Below are 21,936 nucleotides of genomic sequence, written 5' to 3' on the forward strand. Positions count from 1 at the left end.
ACACAAGTATCATGATAATATTGTATCGTGGGGCCTGTAGTAATTCCCAGCCATACTATTAGTAGTTAAATTAGTTTGAATAAATAAATAAATGATGACTTAATAAATAAAGTATTGTCAATTTTTGACACAGTTAATTATTCCACAGCTTTTTTGTTTTTTGTTTAGTTTATTTTGAACATGTTAAACAAAATAAAAAAAATAAAAAAAGATAAATAGGACCTTTTTATTTCAGTACAGGCAAACAAACAAAAACAAAATCCTCAGCAAACAAAACTTTCAAAATTGTTGTAAATGATTTAAATAAGGATTCCCATGTTTCTCTTTCCCTCTTTCTTCCTCTTTCTTTTGCCCTTTTTCTGCATCTACATATTCCCTCCTCACCACAGTTGAACAGATTGTGTCTGTATTCCACGCTGCTTCCAAACAAAAGGCATGGGACCATTTCTCCAAAGCTCAGCGGAAGAACCTGGACATATGGCGCACGCAGGTTGAGGTTGGTATTTAAATTTTCCTTAATTTTTTTACATGTGTGTATGTATATATATATATATAAACTTGCTTAAAAATCTGAAAAGGTAAATACAAAAGTTAATTATCAACCATTGTTTATTCTAGAGCTGCAAAGAATAATCCATTAGTTGTCAACTATTACATTAATTGCCATTTATTTTGATTAATCATTTGGAATAATAAAAAAAAAGAAAAACAAGTAAAGATTCTCTGATTCCAGCTTCTTAAATGTGAATATTTTGTGAATGTTTTCTTTAATCGAGGTGAGACAACAGCACGCTTAAGAGAAGCAGGGGAAATGCCAGGCTGCAGAGAGCAACTAATATTTCTTTCGATGGAATTTATAAAGCAATGAAAGACCGATTAAAACAGTTTGGTAGGGATGGAATCAAGAGAACAAGTGCTAGGCTTTAGGCACTGAATTACTTCCTCTAGGTCTTTGGAGTTAACAGGTGAGAAAGTTGACATTGAGCTTGTGACAGTAAATTCCGGTGAGGATGGAGCTGGGCCAGATTGATTGCTGCAAGAGATTGTTATATTATCTCTAATATGAGACAGTTTATATTGGGAAAAGACAGCAAATTTGGTTGTTGTGAGGAGCTCGTGAGGAATCGATTTAGAGGGCTTTGTTAATTGAAGAGAATAGAAATTAGACATTATTGTTAATTAATTGAGAGATGTAGGACAGATTTTATATCTGCGTTATAACAATAGAGTGCATTTTTGTATATTTCAAACTCAACGTGCAATTAGTTTTTTCTCCATTTCCGTTCAGCTCTCCGACAGACTTTTTTTTTGTCATTTTTACTTTTTCATCAGGATATCTCATATGGATAGGAAAGGTAACGAAAGGTGTAAATAAAATCACATCGTATTGCAGGCAGAATCAAGCTAACATTAACATTTGTTAATAACATGTGTAAACTGAAAGGTCCCATGATCAGATGACATTATTCAGATAACAGACTGCATGTTAATGCCAGGTATAGGTTGCTTTGATGCTTCTCTGCTGCTTTAAACTGTCTCACCATTTGCTGCCTGCTGTCATATATGGATAGACCACATTTTTGCATGTTTTGTTTGGCCCAGAAATGAGGTCATCCAGTCGTAATCTTTTCAGAAACTGACAGTTTTTTTTTTTTTTTTTGCATTATTATTTACTGTCAGACAAATGCCACGTCAATTATGGTGAAGATTTGTGTTTAATGGAGCCTGTGTTGTATTTAATAGAGAGTGCAGCATTAGGCTTAGATCTGATGGGTGAAGTTTTGATCTGCTAAAAGTCTCTTAATGCCTGAGTGTAGAAAGTGTTGAGTGAGGGGTGCAATCAACAACCAGATAATCAACAAACACACACACGCACATACAGTCTCATGCACTCAGAGAAACACTGTGTATAATGTGTTATATCCACAGACAGAAAATGCACGTCATTGCAAATGAAGCTTCAAAAAGAGAATGGCGATTATTCTGCTTCGTCCCCTGCAGAACTATGAAAATGCTAATACGTTTCCAGAAATAGATCTATGACATTAACAAGCATTCAGAACCGCTGCTGGGAGCTGTCCACATTAGAGTGTTGATACATTAATCACACTTTCCACTTTAACCCACGAATATTGATTTGCTGTTAGGCGGAGCACCATGCCTCTACACATTGTTGTTAACCCCCCAGTGTAATGACAGTAGCCTTCGCATCAGAGGTTTAAGAGGTTTATCGGTGTTTTATGCCCCCAACATTTCCTGGAAGGCACTAGGATTAGGCAATGGTTATGGTTATGGTTAGGTTTGGGTTAAAACGCAGCGCCCAGGATGGGTGCTACGAGGGGCACGGGCACAAGGGGACAACTATACGGTTAGGGTTAGGTGCCTGGAAGTCAACGGTTGCAGCTCTGCCTGGAAGGAGACGTTGGGGGCTTAAATCACCATCGAACGTTTAAGAGCGCAGGGGGAGTGTATGTTCAGATCCCCATGTTTGTTACCACTGCTGTTGAAAAGCCTCTTGTGTTCAGCCTAAGTGTAAATGAGCTCCTGAATTATTCTCAGTGCCTCAGTCAGCCTGGGTGTTGTTTCCATCACTGTATCTGTAATAAGACAAACTGCTTCACCATCTGGACATCAGACAGACTGCGGCAAAATACAGCTCTAGCTCTATCACAATCTCATGGATGACGCAAGTTATACTTGATGTTTTTTTTGTTGCCTAAATTTAAGCAAATCCAAATCCAAAATCCAATCTTAAACGCTGACTTTTGCATTTAGCCCAAGTGAGCCTCCAAGGAAAAAAGGCAGAATCAGCAGTTTCAGCAAATCCATAGAAACATATGTTTAAGTTCAATTTCAAGTGACAAGCCCTCCAATGGCCGTAGGAATTATAACTCTTCCATCTGAAGCAAAGGAGGAAGTTGTGTGACGTTGTAATAGGTCCACAGATGGAGGACTTTAATATTGCAGACCGCTGTTCACTTCTATACAGTAAATGTGTTTTTTTAACCATAAACCCAGTTGTAATTATGTTCAAATGGTTATTATTGTACCCATGACGACGAAGGTCCCCTGATATTAACAAAATAGTTATTTCAACAGCAATTGTTTCATTCTTTAACATTTTCACTGTTTTAAATGCCACACACGCTCTTTAAAATAGGTATGCATATTTTCAAATGGATGATATTATTTTGAAAACAACATTTGTAAGTTTGGTGAAAGACTTGATGTATTGAAAACCATGGAGAATGGAATGGAGTTTTTCGTTCGAGTGTACAGGCTTCTGCTGCTGCGGAGGAAATCATCTGCACGGACAAAATGTCACGTCCCTTCTTGCTCTCACTAAGGTGAAGCCTGTTATGTCACTTGAGGGACACCAGTTTTCCCTCGCCTTTGACGTGGCACAGGAAATTGAAGTGGACAAATTGAAAAGATGTTTTAGGAACACAAATATAGAGCTGTAACCACCATTGCAGTTATTGCATGTTATTCTACCCTTGCGTTTGCTCAGAAAATGGCTGATTGTTATTGTAATGTTTCTTTCAGTAGTTGTATGTCACGTATGTAACAAACAGACAATACAAAGGTTGTTTTTTATAATGTTTTATTCATACTACTATGGAGCATTCTAGTACGGCATTTGAGGGGGGTTCTTGGTGTAAACAAGATGTCAGATTATAGTCCTCTTTAATCTTTAGTTCTCTAACATGCTCAATAGCCTGTTTTAAATCCTGTTGTCTTTTATCTGTTTACCAGGCAATAATCATAAAATCATATTTTATATCCTGTTGACTTCTTTTTATTTGACTATTAATAGTCAAATAAAAAGAAGTCAACAGGACAATATGATCTCTATGCAGGTCAAACTGTACCAGGTTTACTGTGTCTAGAGTCAAGGTCGAAGTTTTTTCACACTATTTGAAATTATTTTATCATGATCTACTGAATAAACACTGCAGGCTTTCATAATTTCTTTTTACTCCTTGGTAGCTCAAATGCGAGTTCCAGGGGATGGCATGTTTCACTGTTGCTACTTTCAACCTCTGACAAATGCAGTGTAAGCGTGTAGGATGTTGTCATCATGGCTGTGTGATTTTGCATTGGTTTGCAGTTTATTGCAGATATTTACTTGCTTCTGTTTTTGTGTTTTGCAGAAGATTAGAAACATGCACAACGAGCAGCTGATAGGCATCAGGGGAGAAGAGGAGATGGAGATGTCTGATGATGACATGGAGGATTCCACCGGTTCCAACAGCAAAGACTTTGAGGACTCAGGTAAAAAATAATTGGACTGACACTAAACAGTGTACAGGTGCTAAATGATGTGGGTACTTTGCCACAAAGGATACCGTCACACTCTATGGGTTCTGGCTAAAAATTTTAGTATAATCTGTACAACCAAAACTTGGATACACAGAATTGCAGCAAAAATAACTTACATAACAGTACATTGTAATCTGTTTGACTACGTCTTTTAACAAACTGTTTCTGGTTGATTAGAGATGGCAAATGTTGACACACACCATCAGTTGATTCTCCTCTCTGGAGCACAGTATTGGTCTCTTGCAATTTTTCAATGTGTAAAGTAAGTAAATGCCGGGGAATGTAGGAAATCACTCAGTATAGTAGTTGTAGATGAAGTGGGGTCAATCCAATTGGTTCCACAAAAATGGCATTATATTTTGTTTGTCACAAAAGAGCCCCTGGAAAACAAAAAAATCATTAAATCTAAAATCACACACAAACAGAGAGAGAAAAAAAAAAAAAAAAAAAAAAAAAAAAAAAAAAAAAAAAAAAAAAAAAAAAAAAAAAAAAAAAAAAAAAAAAAAAAAAGAAAGAGAGAGAATCTGAGCCTGCATTACCTCTGGGAAGATCCTGTAATCTCATATTCGAAATACAATAAGAGATTTAAAAAAGCTGTGCAGAAACAGGAAATAGAGCTAATCTTTGGAAATCTCTTTTGTGAAAAAAGTAGCACCCTTAAGGCTCCATATTGGGATTATTATTAATGCAGTGACTCTGCACTGATGAATCTGATATGAGACCAACAACAAACAAAAAAAAGATATTGAATAACGCTAACATTGCTGAAGCTTCCTTTAATGAAAATATTTTACATTGGGGGCGTCCTTTGTGGAATTTGATAGATGATGTATGGGTGTACTGTATGGTACAAAAGGTGCACACATAAGCACAAGGAAGCTGAAAAAGAAATCTCAGATCTCAAGTTATGGCTGAGGGTTTTCTGTCACAGCACAGAGATTAACGGGGAAATAAACTGTTGTTATTCCCCCAGCGTGGAGCGTATGTGTGTGCATGCATGCCTACAGGTACATGTCTTTGTCAGTGTTGATAACATTCAGAGCACACACAGGGGAAATTTGACAGAATCTGGCTAAACTGTTGGCTTTCTTTGGGGAGCAAGTTAATAACATAGTTGATAATCAATACTATCCTCACCCCATCTCTGCCTCGGTGAATACTGCTAGGAGAAAGCACACATTTGCACCAAGCTGCAGTCTCCATATCCATGTTTATGTTATCAAAAATTGGTAATTTAATAATGTTTCCAAGCATAGCTTGAGAAGAATAAAAATTAAATGAATGTATTTCTTGACAAAAAAAACGTTTCATAGCGACCACTTAAAGCCCTTTTGACACTACAGGCACCATTCACCCCATTCACACACACATTCATACACTGGTGGCCAAGGCTGCCATACCATGTGCCACCTGCTCATCAGCTAGACATGCAATCATGCACATTCACACAATGATGGAAAGCCAATAGGAGAAATTATCACAGACCTTTTGATTGGTAGACAACAGCTCTACCTCCTGAGCCACAGCTTCCCATTATGGGAGTATCAAACACTGTGATATCTTAATGTGATCCACGTGTTAATCATACAGGTGATATTAAACACAATTCAGGATATTGTTACCGTCTAATCTACATCATCATTTCAGCGCCATTCTGGATGAAATATTAGACATCCTATTATTGGGTGTCTTTCTGATTTGACTGACAGTCATTGCAACAGCAGGCGCACATTGAAAATAATTTAATTAATAACAGCATGTGTGAATGATGTTCTAACATCTCTCTCTACACCATTTAAAGTAATGAGCTATGGCACTGTAGATTTTACAGTTCAATTTATTGCAGTGCTGAAAGAAAGAATAAACCTCATTCACACAACCTTTCTCAAATTGTCTTTGTGTCACTTTTGTTCTGGTGGAAATTGCCCTCAGAATAGCCTAAGGTTCATGGAATATACATTTATCTGTTAATTAATTCATGTAGATCTTTGCTGATTTTGATTCACGCCCTGACAAACCCACAGGTGATCTGCAGATTAAGAGCTGTGTGAAAACAGAAAATAAAAATATTTAGAAAGTACAAAAACCTTAATATCCAAAATCATTGTAAAAATGTTACTGATGCTGTTATTGGCATGAACGATAAAATCATACCGTACTATGTAAGAAGAAAAAAAGCAGTTTGACTTAGATTTACCTTCCAGGATGAAATGTAAAAAGTGCACAGGTCGACATCAAGCTCTTGAGCTATGTGCCATATGGATGAATATATTCTGGGAAAGACTGTGTTGTCACCAGGCAGTTGATTTGATTAAAGCAGCAGATGGAAAGCTCAGACTGTTGCTAATGTAATAGTGTTGTTTCAAACCGTAGCTCCCAACTAAAGCTTCAATGCACCATTATACTCCATCAGTACTTCTAATCAGACAGTTAAACAGCTTCAGAACCCCCTAATATCCCCTATACAGTATCCCCCTACTCTGGCAACTGGCTTCATAGAAGCTAGTTCTTTCTGAGCATAACCCTGCAACCACTATATCCATAAACTCCACCAGCGGAGACCGTCCTGTGGGGTGCTTCCCTACGCCTATATGCGTCTGCTCATTTCATCTGCTATTCGTCTGCTATTCTCTTGTGTTTGTGTTCGCTGTACCCCCTACCTCTGGACAGCCTCTGTACCTCTGGACAGTCTCTGCGCTGGTTCCCGAAGCCGCCTGGGCTCCTTGACCAGACTCTTGCGTCGGTTAGCCGCAGCTAGCTGCCCCCGTTCACCAAACGCGGCGTGGGGCTAATCCCTAGCTACGGCGGCTAACCCGAATGCTGACCTCCTCCTCATAGGCAACCTCCACCAGATGCGAGCCGCGACCAAGACTAGACATTCCTCTCCTTCGGTCATGCCGTGGATCATTTTGGCAATCACCTCATTCAACCATCTCCACCTCCACCTCTGTGCTCCTAGCCCACGGCTAACCGCTATCACGGAGCTCTCAGTCCCTCCGCTCGGCATCATGATCAAATATTCAACTCTGCAACTGGTCCAATTCGTCAACTACTCCATTCCATCCTGCATCCCAGTCATCAAACAGCTCGGACCCCGTTAAATCCACAGAGGCTCTCGCCGCAAGTTTGTTTTCTTCCACCACGGACAATCCATTCCATCCATCTGGTCACCTGCACGCTCTGTTGCACCTGTCCCACGTCATCAGAATGCTTCACCCACTGGTTCACATAGGGTTGAACGCATCATCAGGCTACACAGAAAACCCGGACCGGACTTAAGTGCTTTCCCCACTTCACATACACTCAATCATACTCTCCAATCATTTGCTAATCGGCTCACTGTCCCCCCTCAACTGCAATACCCCACACCCCAACGACCACACGCACTGCTAACCGGGACAACCTCAGATCTCTCCAGCCTGCCCCCATCCCACCACCCTCTCACCATGCCAACTTTGCCCTCCCTCAACACCCGATCGCTCAACAATAAAGCCCCTGCCCTCCATGAACTAATCCTCGACAACACTCTTGACTTCCTTCTGCTCACCGAAACCTGGCAACAACCCAATGACTTCTTCTCCCTCAACCAAGCATCCCCCTGGCTACAACTACATCTACAGCCCCCCCCTCCCACCGTGGAGGTTGCCCTCGCCGTCATTTTCAATCAGAACTTCCGGATCACAGAACTCACACCCTCCCCTCAGTATCATCGTTTGAATATCTCGCTTCCAAAACTCTTTTCCTCCATGACAGTCATCCTCATTTTACCGGCCACCTAAACCAAATCCCTCCTTCCTCTCTGATTTTACTGAACTCCTCACACTAGCCTTCATCTCTCTCTCCCGTCTGCTGCTACGTGACTTCGACATCCACATGGACTCCCCACCTGCAATCTCTCATCAGAATTCACCATTTTACTGGATAACTTCTCTCTCACCCAACATGTCACATTCCCCACCCATGAAAAGGACACATCCCTCGACCTGGTCTGCTCCACCAACCAACCAGTGCTCGACCTCCATCCATGCCTTTTTCCCCTCTCTCTGATCACAAACTGATACGGTTCACCATCCCTTCTCCAACCCCGCCCCCCGCCTCCTCACAGAAAATCACCTTCCCGCGACCTCAAATCTATCAATCCCCCATCTCTCTGACCTGCTCTCCACCACTCTCCACCTGGACTCAACCCTCACCTCACCTGATGACCTCACAGACCACCTCAACTCCACCTTGTCTACCTCCCTCAACACCCTGGCCCCCCTCAAAACAAAACTTCGTCACTTTTAACACCCCTTCACCCTGGGTACACACCACCCGGAAGAAATGAAACAAACTGGCCCGCCAACTGAACGTCTGACAAAGAAATCATCCCTCACAGTCCATCATGGACGCCTATAAATCCCATCTCGCCATGCCACAAAGATGCCCTCATTGCTGCCAAATCTGCCTACCTCTCCACCATCCTCACCGACCCCTGCCAAAACCCCAGAACCCTCTTCTCCACATTGAACAACCTCATCAAGCCTCGGCCACCAGCCTCCTTACCTCTACTCCGGATCTCTGCAACTCATTCCTCCACTTTTTCACTGACAAAATCAATCTCATTTACAAATCTCTATCCCCTGTATCTGACCTCCCAGGATCTACTCCAGCACCTACCTTGGACCCTCCTCTCCCCATCCCTCCAGACCTCCCGACCCCTCCTCTCCCAGTTTGACCCAGTCACTCCTCCTGAAATCTCCAAACTCATTAGCTCTTCCAAACCCACTACCTGCTCCCTTGACCCCCTCCCTACTCCACTTCTGAAGTCCTGCCTCCCGGTCCTATGCCCCTACCTCACTAACCTCTTCAACTCCTCACTGTCCCTTGGAACTGTCCCCTCTGCTTTCAAAACTGCCGCTGTCACCCCAATCCTTAAAAAACCTGGTCTGGATCCCTCCTCTCTCAACAACTACCGCCCAATATCCAACCTCCCCTTTCTGTCTAAAACCCTGGAATGCATAGTCTCCTCACAACTACAAACCCATCTTCATGCCAATAACCTATTCGAACCTCTCCAATCTGGTTTTCGCCCCCTACACAGCACAGAAACCGCTCTCCTCAAAGTCCTCAACGACCTCCTCACCTTTGCTGACACCGGTTCCCTCAACATCCTCATCCTCCTCGACCTGAGTGCAGCCTTCGATACTGTGAGCCATAACATTCTGCTCACCAGACTCAAAGACCTCGGTATCGAAGGTACTGCACTCAGCTGGCTCCACTCCTACCTTTCCAACAGATCCCATTTCATCTCTCTCCATAACCACACCTCTGCCACAGCCACAGTCACTCAAGGTGTTCCCCAAGGCTCCGTGCTTGGCCCCCCCCTCTTCATCATCTACATCCTCCCTCTTGGTCAGATACTCCGCCACTTCAACCTGGACTTCCACTGCTATGCTGACGACACCCAGATCTACCTCAGCACCAAATCCCCCCACAATCCTCCCCTCTCCCACATCAACTCCTGTCTGTCAGCTATTAAAACCTGGATGCAACACAACTTCCTCAAACTCAACAGTGACAAAACAGAATTCCTTCTGATCGGCTCCAAATCCACACTCAGCCAAACCAATAACCCCACTATCACCATCGACAGCACCATTGTCTCCCCATCTCCCCAGGCCCGCAACCTTGGCGTTATCTTTGATTCCACCCTCTCCCTTGAGCCTCACATCCGTCAAGTCATTAAAACCTCCTTCTTTCACCTCCGCAACATCGCCAAAATCAGACCCTCTCTCACACCCCCCGCTGCTGAAAGACTCATTCATGCCTTCATCTCCTCCCGACTGGACTACTGCAACTCACTTCTCCTCGGCATCAGCTCTACCAACATCAACCGACTCCAACTGGTCCAGAACTCAGCCGCCCGCCTCATTACCTGCTCCAAATCCTGGCACCACATCACTCCAGTCCTAAAACAACTCCACTGGCTTCCTATTTCCCACCGGATCACCTACAAAATCCTGGTCCTCACCTACAAAGCCCTCCACCATCTGGCCCCCTCATACCTCACTGACCTCCTCTCCCCCTACCAACCCTCACGGTCCCTCAGATCCACCTCAGCCGGTCTCCTCTCCATCCAAAAGTCCAACCTGCGCTGTTTTGGGGACAGAGCCTTCTCCAGAGCAGCTCCCAGGCTCTGGAACTCCCTCCCCCAAGAGATCCGCACCTCTGAGTCCCTCACCATCTTCCAGTCCTGCCTCAAGACCCATCTCTTCACCTCAGCCTACCCATAGTCCACCTGCCCCCCTCCCTTTTTCATCTGTATCTTGTTTTGTTCTACTTGTTTTGTTTGCTCGTTTTGTTTTGTTATGTTTTTATAATCTACCCTGTCCTGTAAAGCGACTTTGAGTCCATGAAAAGCGCTATATAAATTCAATTTATTATTATTATTATATCCACGTGTATCCACCAGCACACAGATGCATGATGCTGTTTGCTCCAGAGGGGTCTAAGGCTTCAGCAGTGTTTTAACTTGGGAGCTACTGTATGTGACAATAGTTAAAATGTTTCTGCGTCCATCTCCTGTGAGTTTCAGTAGATAGTAAACTAAAAACATTGACACATGCATGATTGTGCCTAAACAAAACTAACTGCACTATCGACTAAGTAAATTGTACTAACTGCACAATGTTGCCTGAGGCAACAAATAAAAAAAAAAGATCACAGTTTTAGTATATACATAAAAACAAAATAAGTATCTAAACAATCAAACAAACTTATTTTAAATATCTATGCACATGAAAGTATTGTTTTATATAAATAAATTATTTAAATGTAAACATACCAATATGCTGTAATGTCTCCTATGTGGCGATCATAGACAGTATACAAAATGGACCAACAGATCCCGTTGCTCTGGACGGAGACCAATGAAGGATATTAGAAGCACTTTTCCGGTGATGGCTTAGTGTTACTACGCAGCCTCCAACTGAGCTCGAATACGTAGATGTGACATGAGCAACCTGTCTGAAAGTCTTCTGGTAGCTGTGCCAAGAGAAATCTTAATCATTCCCAATCTTGCTGAGACAGAGAGCGTAGGTATATGTAAGGAGATAACATAGGCACAGGCTAATTATTGCTAACTAAAATGCTAGTTAACATTAGTAATTAAACTTAAACAGCTAATGTAAGTCGAAACTGCCTGCAAGCTTATCCTAAACTATACCGTAATTCCTCTACTATGCGACAGTAAGTCGCGTGGTTATGACACAATCGTTAGCCTATTTTTACAAAAACGCCTGTTACGGAGCCTTAACGTCAGATACAAGGTAATGGAGCCTTTTATATATTGTCATGTTTCTTTAGAAATAAACAGTGGACAAATATAGTCTTTAAACGCTTCAGATGTAAAGTTATTCGCTGTCAAAATGAATGTCAGTCAATGGAATGCTAACGGCGGGTGATGGCTTATTAGCATCAAAATGGCACCATAGGAGCTACGGGTGTGGAGAGAGACTTACGTTACGGGGAGAGGCTTACCCCCTTGGTGGCAATGCTTCCGGAAATGACTGCTCCACCCCCAAACAAAAGACCACACCCACTTCAACCCATCATGTCATTGGCTACGGATATGTCTGGTGATATTATTTTTTTTTAACTAACTTGATTTTTTTTTAAAGGGCCAGTGTGAGGTCCAAACATGTAGTTTGTTGCCTGAGGGCAACGTTATGCAGTAAAAGGGTTAACTTCCATTCAGTCAGAGGGTAAGGTCACCAATGCAACATGCATCTTGAAATAATAGATATTAAAAGATTGCCTGAAGCTGACATGATTATTAATAGTTTAGTAGCCAGAAATGATTAAGGTTAAACTATTCTAATTCACACATTAGAACCTACAAATTGTCTGAGCCAACCCTTTACCTATTGTAGAATATTATTCTGGAGTGTGCATCATATCAGACTTTAAGGCTATGTTGTGAGTGTACAGAAAAAATCTGATTTGGGGCATTTATTAAAATAGCATTAATATAGTTGTGGATTTCAGATCAAAATCAATAAATCAGCTTTGTTCTGCTTTCAGTCACACTAAGGTCAGTGGGATTTAAATTTCTTCTGGAAATTCAGGAAAAAAAAAAAAGAACAGGAAAAAGGAAAATCCTATTGAAGTCAAAAGCCTGTTAGAGATAAAAGGCATTTTTCAAAAGGGTTTGTATTTTAGTGCCTGCATGGGAACATCATGTCTTAAATGCTCTCATACTCTGCATTTGGTTCACAAATGTAAAAGGAGGAGGATGATTCTTTGTCTAAAAGTCTCCGGGGGTTCTTCTTCTCCTGTTATTGAGATTAAACAGAATTAATTTTACGGCAGCATTTTGAAAAATGTCATGGTACTTTTTTAATGCTTCTGTATGAGTTAAAAGAATAAAGACATATGTTAATGTTATTTACAGTATTGAGTCGGTGGAAATGTGTGTATTATGTAAGGTTGACAGATGCTTCAATTTGGCTTTTACCAGTGGACTATTTGTGAATATAAATCTCACATTTTACAGAAATCAGGTATATTTTTTTAATGAAAGTACTGGCATTTATGCGTATATAATTAGTTTCGAATTTCAAGAATCAGTTACAGAATCAAGAAACGGTAATCGGCTTTTGTTTAAACAACGGAAATGTGTTTGCATTTCTTGTTGATGCCAGAATTGGAAACCTAGGGGGAGAGAACCATAGCGTTTGGCATTTAGACAGAAACTAGACTGAATAAATCCTTTCCATATGCCGTCTAATAATGTGTCATTGTGTGTTTGTGTACCGAATGAATCTGTAGGTGTTTCCCAAGCAGAAGCCTTGAAGGAGGAGAACGACTCTCTGCGCTGCCAGCTGGACGCCTACAGGAACGAGGTGGAGCTGCTCAAACAGGAACAAGGCAAGAACCAACCAATCAGCAGTGAGGAGGACACCACACACTCTCAGCAGCTCAGCTTCCTGCAGCAGGCTCTGCAAGGCATGCAGAAGGTAATGTCTACTGTAGTATAGACACATACTGTACGATGATGCCTCATACATCAGGAAGAAGTTAGGAATAAACAATAATGAATGCAGAGACATAAAGATAATGCAAATCTGTCTCTAAAAGAATCGGGTCTGCTATGATAAAACTGCAGTTAAGCATTGGAAGTAGAATTTTCTCGAGTTTGTATTACATATCATCTCACTAGATGTATCCTGTGATTCAAGTTTAGACGACTTTACAGATGACTTTAGTCAGTTGTTTTGACACACGCGATATGATTTAAAATGAGTAATATATTATTGGGTAATATGAAACCAAATAGAATAAATGTCAGTATCTTAAACAAAATCAGTATACTCATAACCTCTACACTGCAAGAAATATCCACCTGAACAAGCAGTTTTGAGTCGTTTTTTTCTTCAAATCCCTCAAATACCATTCGTTTTCCCGTGTAGCATTTTCTGTTTTAAGATTTTTTTGCTACCAGAATAATAAGAGCTCACCCGACTATCACTGAATTGCATTGAAAACAGGTGAAATGTCCTTACTCACTCTTACTTGGAAGTTATTCACTTATCAGGAAAAGAAGAAGCAAAACAAAAGTCACGCAAGAGGTACCTCGACAGGACTTGACAACAAACCTCAGCCATTTTCTGTGTGGTTTTAATCAGCACGAGTTTAATGTTTATTGCTGTTAAAGCAGCTTTAATCTTGGCATTCCTGTAATGTCCTTGATATTGCGAACTCATAGGAAGTGACTTTTTTTTTGAATCACAGCTGATAGTAATCAGGGATTGAATCAAAGATCAGACTGTATTTCACAGCTCAGAGAAATTGCAGGTCATCTTCAGGGCTGTGACATCGCAAAATTACCTGAATGTACATAAACAAGGCATTCGTTTGAGAAGTCAGTGTTTATCTACTTTGTTGTGTTTGTCAGTGAGCATTAAAACTAGTATTAAAGCAGTTCACATTAAGAAGAAAACAACCTCTTGAAGCTTTCTGTCCAGCAGTGGGAAGGATATGTATCTGTTACGGAAAAACTTAGATTAGATTAACCTGAGAAATGTTTAAACAAGGAAGAAAATGTTCCCTTTGCAGGCAGTTCTAAAGTTAAGTTAGTCAAGTTGGATATCAAAGATTTCACCTGTCAGAATTTAAGTAACAGAAGGCAGCTAAACTTTTAACATTGTGATGCCCCCACTGTGTTTCTGTTAACTCTGTGTTTTTGCAAGGAGCCTCTCAGGCAAATGTATTTGTGCTAACACACCTGGCTTGCCTGGTTAAAGGCCCTGCATACCCACACAGGTGTTTTCACTTATTCTGTCTGATTAGACCTCTGCTCAAGTAGATACAGGGATGAGGTATGCACGCCATGTACCAATTAGGATGATAAAGGCGTTAATTGTCCTGACTCCTGCCCTAACAGATGCAACAACAAGAGAGTGAGACAACAGTCTGTACACACCCACACAGTCATGAGAAGCTAAGCTCTGATCAGGTAGATTAAGTAAACTGTAAAAATTTAAAAATGTAATTTAATAAAATTTTACAGAACGTTAAAGATTTAGGGATTTAAGATGAGTTTAAACCATAGACTGTAAATGGTTTAAACCCATGTTGTCCAAAACATGCCATGCAGGTTCCGAAATTTGATTGCTGTTTTTAGAATGTGGTGTCAATTGTTGCCGTTAATTGTCTAGTTCCAGTTTCTTCAATGTGAGGATTTGCTGCTTTTCTCTGTTTTATATCCGTGTATATCCCTGTGTGCCAGGTGTGTTAGCACAAATACTCCATTTGCCTGAGAGACTCCTTGCAAAAACACAGAGTTAACAGAAACACAGTGGGGGCATCACAATGTCAACCTTGAAAAAAACACTTTTTTCCCAATGTTTTTTATGCCTTTTTTCACAGTTTGTTTTTGCTTTTTCCAACGTTTTAAATTGTAAAATTTTTCTTCTACACATTTTCAGCGCCCATATTTTATGATATAACAAAAAAGTTGAAAACTGGTCAATTTGACCCAAAGTCAACACAAGGGTTAAATAAGTACATTCAATACCTTTTGACTTTAGACTGTTATTTGGACAAAACAAGGCATTTGAATATGTTTGCTTGGTCTTGGAGATTGTGATGGGTATTTCTCACTCACGGCTTTTGAGACAAAACAATTAGTTTAATAATTGAGAAAATAATTATCAGATCAATTGTTAATAAAAGCAATTGTTATATGCAGCCCTAGTGTTGACGCATTGGTTGATTTTGCCGCTGTATGTGTTTTTATTTTTTAGCTAGCATTTTATACATTTCAACATTTCATAACTCCGACAACATATCCTGACCTCCCCGTACTTATAGCTACATTTATGGTTTAATTTTAAGCTGTAGTTAATTAGTTAATTGTTATATTAGTCTGTACAATGCAGTGTGGTGAAACATGCTGCTGTACTGCTTCAGTTTCTTCACTGTAGTTGAATTTGAGGGAAAGTACATTTTGCTTCTTTAATACTAAATAATTTTCACCATTATCTGATCCAATGTCTGGTAGCTGCAGGCATGTGTTTGTAGACAGGTTGGGATGTGATGTGTTGTTTGATTGAACAATAGAGTTTGGCAGAAATTACACCTTTAAGTGGCTAAAATGATAGAAAAGAAAGGTATCCTAGGAACCAGCATTGAGAACCACAGCTTTAGGCTATATTTAATAGAATATTACCCTCAGGAACATTTAGTAATCCACATAAAAAAAAAGAAAACACTTCCTTAGGCAGAAATCCACTTTTCTGATCACCTGCTGTGTTGTCAAATAGCCCCAGCTTGCAGCTCTTCCTTAAGCGTAAAGATGTCATAGAAAATATAGTTTTCAAGGCAGTGGAAAAGCTTTTCTCAACTTCCATCTCAGTTGACAAAGTGCATTGTAATCACCTTTTATGAAATTTGTCTCCAGTATGTAAATGAAAACATCAACATGGATAATTTGAACATTATACTCCTGAAATTGTTATTGTTCCTTCAAAAGCCTGAAGTATTATCAGAAAAACATGCATCCTGTAGGAGAGAGCTGGGGTCCGTTCCAGGTAGGAGGTTTAACAAACTCTGAGTCTAACCCTGATGTCTGAGTTGATTTACCCTGAGATGGGAAACTCTGAGTTTTCGGTTCCAGAACAGCTGATATGAGTTGGTTCAATCAACTCGGAGTATGTTCACTCAGGGTTACGCGCGTGCACAAAAGGCAGTATGAATGGAGCCATGATTCTACGATTCACCATGGTAACAACCACAAACAAACGGGTCGGCGGAAATACTCATGCGCACAAACAGCGAGTTTGAACATGTGTTTCGTTAAAAAAGCAAGACAGCGGCTGCTGCTGCAAAAGAGAGAGAATTGGTGTGGGAGAAAATTGCTGCTCGAGTCAATGCGTAGCTACACATTCACAGTGTATTAATTTCATATTTAATCACAGTTAACTTATAATATTACTGGTGAAAACTGGAATTGTATTACACCTATAATTTCATTTAGGTGCAATCCTGCAGGCGAAAAAGTAAACTATACTAATCCCATTCTGAGGCTGCAGCACCATGATCATTAACAGAACTATAATGTATAATGATGTATTTCTTTTTAATGGCTCTACTGTCCAGGGAACACTACAAAAAAGTTTAAAAAACGTTTCAGAGCGAGTCACACTTTTCTGATTGCTCTGCATACAGTGGCTTAGCCTACTATTAGCCTACAGTATGATCCGCTACACTGTTGTTGAGAAAACTGCTGTTTGCAAAAATGCGATACAAAGAATCTGCTGGGATGTTAACCCTTGTGTTGTCCTTCGGGTCCCAGTGACCCGAAGGACAAAAATATATCTTTTTTTTTTTTCTAAACAAGGGTTAATACAGCACCTTAGTTCTTGTTTGTACAGCATTTTGGTCAGCTTAAACTGTGTTTAAATGTGTTCTAGAAATAAACTTTACTTACTTACTTTAAAAGAAACCGGTTTTAGAGAGTAATTCTCAACAAAGTAAACGGAAGCACATAATCCTTGTGTTGTCCTTCGGGTCAATGGGACCCGAAGGACAACACAAGGGTTAAAGCCTGTCCACAATGGTTGATGTTAGTGATATGAGGACGGATAAGGTATCTACATATCTAATGGACTGTGATAAAAAATACCTCTAAAATCGGTTATGTGGAAATGAAAATACATATATATATATATATATATATATATATATATATATATATATATATATATATATATATATAGTCGGGAATCAATACCGACGTAAACTCTCTGTGAATTAATACAGCTTTTTTATCAATGGGATCGTCGACAAAAGGACGTGACATGTTTGAGAAAAAAACGTTTTATAATCTGCCAAATATAAACCAATTCGTTTTTTTATTGATGCAGATAAAACTGCATTAAAATGCGCCTGATACAGACTGAATGAATGAATGAGGAAATGAGTTTCTCCTCCCTCTCAGTGGGAGGAGACTGAGAGAAACTCGAGGTTTCTTGAAGAAAACCTGCTCCCGACCAGGTTAGGTTCACAGACTCAGTTACCATAGTAACTGACTCCGAGGTTAAGTTACCTCTCTTTCTGGAACGGAAAACCCAGAGTTTTCCTCATCTCAGGGTTAACCAACTCAGAGTTTTCACTAAACCTGCTTTCTGGAACGGGCCTCTGATGTACACTTTCAAACCTAATAAACATTTTTATTGTTATTATTTCTTTATCTAAATGATGCCAAACGCAAAAACATTTTAAAGATTATATTTCCCTATGAAAGGTTGACTGTTGTTTTTCCAATGCTACACATTTCCACATACATGTTCATATACATCAGCAAGCTGAACAGGGCAAACACAATCTTCTGTTCATCATGTGGAGATTTGCCTCTGGTGCTTGCCAATAGTCTAATCAGCAAAAAGTCTTAATTATTACAAATTATGCACTAGTTCTGCAGTCAGTGTTTTGAGTCAAGCCTCTAAATTAATGTTCTGCTTTTGGGCTTACATCTAATAATGTGTTAAGTAGTAACCTTTTTCGATCAGGTTCACACCACGCTTTAATTTACAAGTCACTCTGTTTGATCTGCATGAAGGAAATGTCAATGTAAGATATAAACACGCAACTTGATAAGATGTTTGTTTGGATTATGATCTGACCTCAGCAGCCAGGTGTCACTGCAATTTATGCAAATGATTGTCCTTATTGAGAAAATATCCTCCCATTGGATATAAGGACTCGGTTTAATCTGACACTGAAGACACAATATATCTTAATCTTAATATGTCATCAGGAAATTGTTAAGTGTGTGTTGTTACCTGCATTCTGTCTGCATCATGATAGGAAATTGGATAAGTAGTTGGGCATGGTTGACAACATCAAATGTCAGCTTCTGTTCTTCAGCTCACAAACACCTGCTGCACACATTACATTTATACCAACCTGAGATTCAGGTTGCACAATCAACAAAATCACAAGGTTCAATTAATATTCCAGTTACAAAATGTGCTGTTACATTAGATAGATAGATAGATAGATAGATAGATAGATAGATAGATAGATAGATAGATAGATAGATACTTTATTGATCCCCAAGGGGACATTCAAGGTCCTAGTAGCTTGAAAACATCACACACAACATACACATACATCATAAACAGGATGATAAAATAACAAATCCACATGAATAATATGGACAATAAAAACAAAGATACTAAATAAAAAATCCACATGAATGTAATAAGGGATGTATAAGCATGAGACGCTTGCAGTGACAGGGCAGGGACTGACCCTGTGATTCAGTATGCATGGCAAGGTGCTCTATTAGAGTTTGTGTCATGGTGGTAGTGCAAATAAGTCCAATAGTGCAAGGATAAAGTCTAGAGATCAGCATTAAATATGAGAATAATGTAGACATAGTAATATAGAAACTATAGCACTGCAAGGATAAAGTTTAAAAAAAGACAGCATTAAATATGGGCATTATATGGGAATAAAGTAGACAGTAGGATAAACACAAATCAACGGTCAATATTAGAGGCTTGAAGTAATAGGGTTAAAGTCATTGTTCAAGTATTAAAGCTGCTGTAGGTAAGATTGTGAAGATCCAGGACTTTGCCCACAAATTTGAACATTGACAACTTCTCAGTCCCTCTCCCCTTTCTGCTGAAGCCCAAATCATCTCCTAAGCCCCTCCCACACAAGGGAGTTTGACACAACTGCCTAGGCATGTCAGACAACATTTTCAATAACTAAACACTAACACAATGTTAACTTTACTCACCAAAAGTAAAACGATGCTAACTAGCAGGCTACTGTAACCGACCACTGTGCAAACATTACTATTATCCTCACCAACGTATCTTTGTGGACTTTTGACTACTAATAACCAAGTGAAAGATAAATCATTCATGGTAATTATGTTACCTGTCGAGAAGAAATGTGGCTACATCTGCATCGTTCTTCAGATCTTTAAAATCTACAGGCTGTAGGTGGTGCCAGAGGAGCTGGATTTTTTTTATATTACATAATTCATGTAGTTCTACTGGAACACAGGGTCAGTTTCAGCAAATATGACAGAAAGTTAGTTTTATAAGACTTACCTACTGCATCTTTAAGTTAGACCTCAGTCCAGATTGCACATTAACATGCAAAGTGCAATATGTTCCTTTACCTGATAAAATTTCCAAATACAGACGTTAATACCAGGTTTTAAACTGATTACATCTGGTTAATTTTATATTTCCGGTTTCTGCTTGTTAGCCAGTCATCCTGTTAACATACAGTATATTAATAATATGTACAGTAATATAGTCTGTATGAATTAGTAAAATCATATTGTTTGTTCAGATGACTTAGCTGATACTTCAAGCTGCAAATGGTTTCCTGTGACACAGGAACCTACATTTCAAAAGAAACCTGCCTTAAGAGATTGTTCAAATTAACTTCAGACGTTGTGAGACTTAAATTATTTTTAATATGTAAAGGGCTAGAACTGCCTCAGTGCATGAGTTGTGCAATGCATATACATAATGTATATGTATGTCCCTTTTTTCAATACCGGTACTTTCACCAGTTTTTACTGGACCACCATCATTGTGCCAGATATGATTATTAGATTTGTGCTATTTGCCAGCCATCTGTCTACTTATCTGTACTGCAAAGTGTATACCACAAATAAAACATGATACAGACAGAGCACAGACCACAACTGCATAATGTAAAAACACTATGGTGTAATTGGATCATTCATTATATAGACAACATTAGCAGACAACATATTTTTAATACTTGGTATGAATGATGTCTTAGATATGCAGATGAGCTCATTATGTGCAGGTCTAACTAACTGAATCCCTCCCCTCTTCCTGTCTCCAGACCGGTGCTCAGTTTTCACCCCACTTGGCACGCACTGCACAGCACCTCTGTAACTGATGAATTGTTCAGCATCACATTAAATAAAGAAGCTGATGAGGGAGTGCTTATTTTGAATTTATCCCAAGAAATTTTACCTTTTGATTAATGGTTAATGTTGGGAACCTGCATCAGATTAACTTATCTGTCAAAGATCAGCAGTTGTGAAACGTGGCAAACATGAACATTAATGGCTAACCACTCTTTTTTTTTTCTTTATGTTTAGCAACTGCTGAGAATGAGGGATGAGTTGAAGGAGCAAGAGGCAGAGCTTGAGAAGAGTATAGAAGAAAAACAGCAGCTGAAGAACCAAATCCATGACCTCAAGTCAGGACTGCACAACCTGAAGACCACACACATACAGGTCAGAAGAAAACACACACACACACACACACACACACACACACACACACACACACACACACACATACTTAGTCAAACGTGTTTATGTTTGGGTAAATGGTAATTATTTTATAATTTATTTTATTTTATAATTATTTTTATTTTATAATTGTTTAAAAAAAACAGGCCTCATTTGTGGTATAGTTTGAAAGAATATACTTCATAATGAGTGTCAGTGCATGACGAATGTTGCATATTGGTAAAATTATTCAACACATCACAGGCTTCATTTTAGTGAAGATGTTGGTGCATTTGAATTGGTGCCTAATAATTTTTTCCTGAATTAACCCAGCACAGTAGATGAGAGATGGAACTCCTTCCCAGGGGCATAGCACAAAATTCTGGATCCTATACACAGGCATCCTCTATGGGCCCCTCACCACACCACAGCTATTCATTCTAGTATCTTTGTGGGCCCCCTTCTCACATGAGGGGCGTATATACTCAGTCCCCTTTTTCCCACCAGTCCGACGCCCCTGCTAAAGGCACTAATAATGAACAAGCCATCAAGATCTTTTGTACTAACCATAAGAGGTCGACCGATATGGGTTTTCTCAGGCCGATGCCGATGCCGATCTTTTGAAATCAGGGTCGGCCAATGGCCGATATATGCTGCCGATTATTTTTGGCCGATATTTGCTTGTTTTTAACCTCTATTTGAAAGATAAAATTTAACACTAATAAGTACTTAAGATACACAAAATTTCTCAACAAAAACATTTATTGAACACTTGAACACCAATCTGCACTTGTATACTTACATTAAACATGTATAATGTAAAAACATAT

The 21,936-nt window shown here is 39.7% G+C and overlaps 1 protein-coding gene and 1 long non-coding RNA gene across 4 annotated transcripts in view; one reads left to right on the forward strand and one right to left on the reverse strand.

Moving 5' to 3' along the window:
• Positions 1–21,936, forward strand: part of LOC120566768 (ecto-NOX disulfide-thiol exchanger 2-like) — a 224,529-nt gene that overhangs the window by 174,410 nt on the left and 28,183 nt on the right. For all 3 annotated transcript variants that reach the window (XM_039813405.1, XM_039813407.1, XM_039813406.1), the window contains 4 exons: positions 390–496; positions 4,155–4,275; positions 13,135–13,322; positions 20,972–21,109. In XM_039813405.1, coding sequence (XP_039669339.1) covers positions 390–496; positions 4,155–4,275; positions 13,135–13,322; positions 20,972–21,109 — 554 coding nt within the window. The remainder of the gene's footprint in view (positions 1–389; positions 497–4,154; positions 4,276–13,134; positions 13,323–20,971; positions 21,110–21,936) is intronic.
• On the reverse strand, positions 12,930–14,071 carry LOC120566771. Its single transcript, XR_005640461.1, has 3 exons — positions 13,962–14,071; positions 13,120–13,304; positions 12,930–13,017 (listed from the first exon to the last, which is right to left on the reverse strand). It is a non-coding gene; the product is annotated as an uncharacterized LOC120566771 (long non-coding RNA).

The sequence above is a fragment of the Perca fluviatilis genome, chromosome 10 (assembly GCF_010015445.1).
Source record: "Perca fluviatilis chromosome 10, GENO_Pfluv_1.0, whole genome shotgun sequence".
Taxonomy (NCBI): domain Eukaryota; kingdom Metazoa; phylum Chordata; class Actinopteri; order Perciformes; family Percidae; genus Perca; species Perca fluviatilis.